The sequence below is a fragment of the Lathamus discolor genome, chromosome 3 (genome assembly GCF_037157495.1).
Source record: "Lathamus discolor isolate bLatDis1 chromosome 3, bLatDis1.hap1, whole genome shotgun sequence".
NCBI classification, from domain to species: domain Eukaryota; kingdom Metazoa; phylum Chordata; class Aves; order Psittaciformes; family Psittacidae; genus Lathamus; species Lathamus discolor.
Window position 1 is genome coordinate 133,808,552 of NC_088886.1, and position 6,219 is coordinate 133,814,770.

At 46.6% G+C, this 6,219-nt stretch overlaps 1 protein-coding gene across 1 annotated transcript; it reads right to left on the reverse strand.

Annotated features, from left to right (window-relative positions):
• Nucleotides 1-314: 314 nt before the first annotated feature.
• On the reverse strand, nucleotides 315-5,880 carry PPP1R3C (protein phosphatase 1 regulatory subunit 3C). The gene is made up of 2 exons (XM_065672895.1): nucleotides 5,796-5,880; nucleotides 315-2,856 (listed from the first exon to the last, which is right to left on the reverse strand). Exons 1-2 carry the CDS (start codon nucleotides 5,807-5,809, stop codon nucleotides 1,911-1,913), a joined length of 960 nt encoding a protein of 319 aa, XP_065528967.1. The 5' UTR covers nucleotides 5,810-5,880; the 3' UTR covers nucleotides 315-1,910.
• Nucleotides 5,881-6,219: the final 339 nt, after the last annotated feature.

The following is a 6,219-nucleotide window of genomic DNA, read 5'->3' on the forward strand; positions in this document are numbered from 1 at the left end:
GATGTTCCTATAAAAACATCACATGTGCTATAACTCCTGCCAGACTGCCATGTCACAGCAAGACCCTGGACAGAATGTGTCAAACCAATAGTATTCCAGCTAGAGCTGGTGAGGAACAGGGTTGGCTTTTTTAGATGACACAACTCATGAGGTGAATACTTTTGAGGATCTCTCATTTAGTGAAGAGCTTGGACTTAATCTTCAGAGTAATGTCAGCTGCCAACCTGAGATACACCATAGCAACATCCCGTGGCAAAGAATTGGCTGGGCCTTGTATCACAACTGAAATTGTTTAAAGAAGTCGACAAAACAGATTGAGCTGACACCGTAACAAGCAGGTGTATCAAAATACAATTTATTTTTAAAATGGCTAGTTTTCACATAACAGCAGGGGTTACGTAGGGAAAAAGTGCAACTAGTGGAGGAGGCTTGTTTCACGTTAATATTTATCATCTTGCTGCACTGCGAGTAGCTTCAGACTCAAGATATTATACTTAGCAATGGGCAAAAATGTGATTTATATTTTGGTGTTAATACCATTTCTGTACAGCTAAAATGTGTGCCAGTATTCACACCTGCTGAGTATGTATTAGACAATTTCTCACACAAGTCTTGCAAGAAACATAGATCACCTTTACAGTTTGACACTTCAGAAAGCTAAACTATAAGCATACAGATATAAAACATACATTTACTGAAGTCTAAAAAAGAAACTTCAAAAAATGAGGTACAATAAAATAGTTTTCTATTTATGTGCAAGCCTATATTCAGTCTAGAACAAAACTAGTAGCAACCCTACCCTTTTAAAGAAAATAGTTTTCACAAAGTGCAGCTAACTCACTGTCTTCAATATGAAGGACCCTGCCTATGTTACACACTTGTGAAAAGTCATCATTGACTGCAGATGAGAGCAGGACACTCACCCATCAGATGGTGTAAGATCAGGTGATGAATCAAATCATCTAATGCTGCTACAGACTGGGAAGTTTACAAATCACTTTTTGTCACCTGACCCTATTTTTGGCATGTGGGGTGGTTTTTAAATTTTAAAAGGCATGTTTTTCTTTAACATTAGAAGGTAACCATCTGCCTGATGAGTAGGATGATGAGGTTAGATTTGTCCTCAGATGCAAGCCATTTATTATTCACAAAGCCTGTGAGGACAGAGCTGTCTTCCCAAAGCAGCAGTCACTTCCAACACTCACTTTGCATCATTTTTTGTATCCTCTTTTTTATCACATAGAACATCCTCTGGGATTTAGAAGACCAGCTTTGGAAAGTACAAATTAGAACACTGCACATCTCCAAGTTATACAGCACATCCTACCTCTTCTTTTCCCACTTTCCCATTATTCTCTCCATGTTTCTTAACCTGTATTGAAGCCACAAACCTTAGCCATGCATTCCTATCTGCCTATGCTACAGGCACATAGAGTCATAGCAAGTCTCCATCCTGATAGCATCACCCCGTCTCTACCGCACACCTAATAGGTGTAAAATTAATTAAGTTCCATTCATGTAACATCCCTGTGTGCACACACACACGTACTAACACATGCAGTTACTACAGCTTGCTAAGATACCATTGCCTTCCATACTTCCTCACAAGTCTCTCTTCTAGTGACTCCGGAGAGTCGACAGCAGAAAGAAAGCAGCATATACTTAAGATACGGACATGCTATTTCTATAGTAGGTGGCATATGTACTGGTTGTATCCTAGTTTGCCTTCCTTACAAGGATAAGGTTTGGCTACGAACTTCAGTAGCATAACATGGTTTAACAAGTCCCACAGACAAGTGAATTTGATTTGTTCAGCCAGCCAACAAAACCTGCCAGCTGGTTTTGTCATGTAGTATGTGAACCAGATAACACCATTGCCAAATGGAAGAATGCTTCCTTGCTAATATTGATCACCAATATGATGATGAATTTTCAAACTGACCCAAGCTCTGCCACTGGGGGAAGAGACCCCTTGACAGCCTTGGACTACCAAGTTGATCAGGCACTCTCTCTTGTCCTCTCCTCGGAGGCTGAGGATCTCCACCATCTTTGTTGGCAGATGGTATCTGAACACCATCGGGCTTCCACTCTGCATGGAGAATCTTGTAATTCTGACCCTCATTATTGTCCCAGAAGGTATGACCTCCACTTTGGTAAGAAATACAAAACTCTACCCTATCTTCAGAGGAAATGGCAGGAGGCAAGTCAATGGTAAATGAGAAGGTATCATTTTCAGAATCGCCATAAACATTGTTCATGTACACACACTCAACGTCTGTGTAGGCCTTCCATGTATTGAAGGTGATTCGAACCTGAACTTTTTTTTCGAAGCTCACATTTTTTACTTTCACAGTGCCCGACAGCACCTTCTCTTTCAGGGTGCAGTTCTCCAGGCAGACCAAGTTCTTCTGCAGGCGGTTCCTGAAGTCCAGGTAGTCAGCTGAGGGCCGAGGGAAACCCAGAATCAAGTTTTCTTCCTCATGTAGCTTTAAGCCAGATGTTATGTTTTCAATGCCTAAGAGGTCAAACTGAAGATCCCACCCAGAGTGCTCTTGGACCTCGGAGAAGGTGTGTATTGCTGTTAGCGATAGCCCTTTCGAGTCTGCAAACACAACTCGCTTCTTGGCTCGGGCTGCTGAGTGGTTCCAGTCACTCTTCTGAGCTTCAGCATCACGTTTCACGTGAAGACATGGTCTGAGGGGTTTCAATCTATTCACAAAGTTGTTTCTCTGGCAGTCCTCAAAGGGGCCGAGAAAACTCTTCAGTGGTGGAGAATGCGCTAAGCAAATTCTCATGGCCACGTCCACAGGCATGATGGAACTTGGCAAAGGTCTTGGGTCCAAGATCTGTATCATTCTGAAATGAGCAGAAAGACAGGATGTTATTTGTTACATCAGGTAAGAAGCTTCTGAAGAATGCATATTTGCTCCATCAACTCTCTTAATTATTCATGACCCCGTCTTTGCATGGCTTTAAGTAATGCAGCCTAAATTAAAATTGACTGTTCAAGCTAAGGAACTAGGGTGACATTATTCAGTCATTTCTTGCTAATGCTGAACTCTTTCAATTCAAATGTAGCCTTGCTTGCTTTTTCCAAATCTCTGAAACAGCTTTTAGTGATAGCTAATTAAACACATTTCCTTGAAAATACAGAAAATAACACCCTAGTAACAAGCAAAATGGTTGCAGTAGAAGTGCTCATCCACTTCAGCTTCCCTTTTAGAGACTGAGACAGGTCTTAAAAGTTCCAGTAAGCTGGAACAGTTGTTTCATCTCTGAGTAGAGACAGCACCATATTAAGCAAGCCACCTATCCCATCAGAGCATCAAATCACAGAATCACAGAATCCCAAGGGTTGGAAGGGACCTAAAAAGATCATCTAGTCCAACCCCCCTGCAAGAGCAGGGTAACCTACAGTACATCACACAGGAACTTGTCCAGGCGGGCCTTGAATATCTCCAGTGTAGGAGACTCCACAACCCCCCTGGGCAACCTGTTCCAGTGCTCTGTCACTCTTACAGTAAAGAAGTTCTTCCTGATGTTAACGTGGAACTTCCTATGTTCCAGTTTACACCCATTGCCCCTTGTCCTATCACTGGATATCACTGAAAAAAGCCTAGCTCCATCATCCTGACACCTACCCTTTACATATTTGTAAACATTGATGAGGTCACCCCTCAGTCTCCTCTTTTGCAAGCTAAAGAGACCCAGCTCCCTCAGCCTCTCCTCATAAGGGAGATGTTCCACTCCCTTAACCATCTTTGTGGCTCTGCGCTGGACTCCTTCAAGCAATTCCCTGTCCTTCTTGAACAGAGGGGCCCAGAACTGGACGCAATATTCCAGATGCGGCCTCACCAAGGCTGAGTAGAGGGGGAGGAGAACCTCTCTTGACCTACTAACCACTCCCTTTCTAATGCACCCTAAGATGCCATTTGCCTTCTTGGCCACAAGAGCACATTGCTGGCTCATGGTCATCCTCCTATCCACCAGGACCCCCAGGTCCCTTTCCCCTTTGCTACTTTCCAGCAGGTCACCCCCCAACCTGTACTGGTACATGGGGTTGTTCTTCCCCAGATGCAAGACTCTACACTTGCCCTTGTTAAATTTCATCAAGTTTCTCCCCGCCCAACTCTCCAGCCTGTCCAGGTCTCGCTGAATGGCAGCACAGTCCTCTGGTGTGTCAGCCACTCCTCCCAGTTTTGTGTCATCAGCAAACTTGCTGAGGGTGCACTCAGTTCCCTCATCCAGGTCATTGATGAAAATATTAAACAGCACCGGTCCCAGCACCGACCCCTGAGGAACTCCACTAGTCACAGACCTCCAGCTAGATTCTGCGCCATTGACCACAACTCTCTGCCTTCTTCCTTTCAACCAGTTCTCGATCCACCTCACTACTTGATCGTCAAGCCCACACTTCCTCAGCTTATCTATGAGGATGCTGTGGGAGACAGTATCAAATGCCTTACTGAAATCAAGAAAAACTACATCTACCGCTCTACCATCATCCCTCCACCTAGTCACTTCCTCATAGAAGGCTATAAGGTTGGTCATACATGACTTCCCCCTCATAAAACCATGTTGGCTGTTCTTAATGACCCCCTCATCCTTGATATGCCTAGTGATGGAGTCAAGAATACCTTGATGCAGAAACATCATGCTGTGGCTCTGAACAACTGTAAGTGCATCTGTTAGGCACTCTGGGTTTTGATTAATTTGGATGAATAAAAAGCTAAAGCACCTTTGGAAGTATTTTTTTATGGGCTGTTAACCCAGGCCTAGGTAACAAAGCTCCTGAACTGTTAACTTTGACTGCTGAGTGAAAGGTGGGGAGGGGGGGAGGGAGGGAAGGGTGGAAGTCACATACTACTTTTTCACCTCATTGTGCTTCAAGAACGGGCTTAAAAAACATCTTTCTATAATCTCCAAAGCCCATGGTGAAAGCCTACTGCAAGTAGTGAGAATGCTACAGCTTTCTTTTTAAAGATTTATTCACAACCCAGCCTCTTCAATGTTGAGAATGACAATTACTGTGCAAGAGCATGGCCCATTCAAAGCCAGTTAGCTTGACTACTTGAAAAAAGGGCCTTCAACTGCAGCACATTACTCCTGAGAAGGATGCAGCCCTTGCTAGAAACGCAGACTTCTGTTGAGTCATAGGAAGGCAGAGCATTTGCTTCGTCACTTAAATAAACGGCTTTCTCCTTCCCAGGGTTCCCACTGGTATTCCAGAGCCCTGCCAAAAAAAAGGCAGAAACTGCACTGGCCTCTTCTTCTCTTTGCTTGCTTGCTTTTTTTTTTCCTCCCTGAGGCAGTATTCGCCATAATAAGTAGGACAAGGAGAGCACCAGCATCAAATTAACCGCATTTTGCTTTGCTTTAATAGGAAAAGCACAAGGGCTTCAACAATACTCTTAATGTCTGTGACCAGGTCCTAGGGCAACTGCTCCTAAGCTTTTGCAGGACCGAAGAGAGAGGGGGAGGAGACAAAAAAAGAGACTAAATCCAGCAAAACAACAGCAAACCAGCCAACCAACAAACCCCAACAGCACAACCTGGAAAAGGCAGGCTGCTACGAGAGGCACAAATGAACTGCCAGCACGGGATGCGGAGGGTCCAGCAGTGCTGACAGGCGCTAAACAAGTACAAGGACACTTTTGCAGGCGCCGTAAACAGGACGCAGGGCAGGAGGGCAGAGCAGTTTCCGCGGGCCAGGGGGAGCGCACCCAGAGACAAACCGGAGCAGAAGTACGGGATAACGCGGACACCTGAGCGCAGTCGGGGCGGGCGGCGCTTACCTGCTGCAGTGCATGAGGCCGCGCAGCCGCTGCTGCTCTCAGGTCTGCTCCGCGGCTCCCCCGCGCCGCCGCCTTTAAGTGCCCTGCCCGCGGCGGGCGGCCAAGGGGCGGCCCCCGCCGCTGGTCGGGCCCCCGCCGCGGGGCGGTGGCTGCCGGCGGTTCACGTGTCCCGACCGGCCAGGCGGCGGGCCTGGCTGCGGGGCGCCGGGTGCCGCTCCCCCCGCAGGGACACCCGGGCTGTCCTTTCCCCTCTCCTCCGCCTGGTGATCTGTGCACCGGCCGAGGATGCGACAGGCCCTGCCGTAGATCCTGCATTCGGTCTACTGCAGGCTTCTGGAGCAAGGGGACAGAAGTCAGCAGGACGCAGCGCCCGCAGCGTTAGCAATAGCGACGCCGTGCTGCTGCTGGCGTCCTGCCTCCCAGG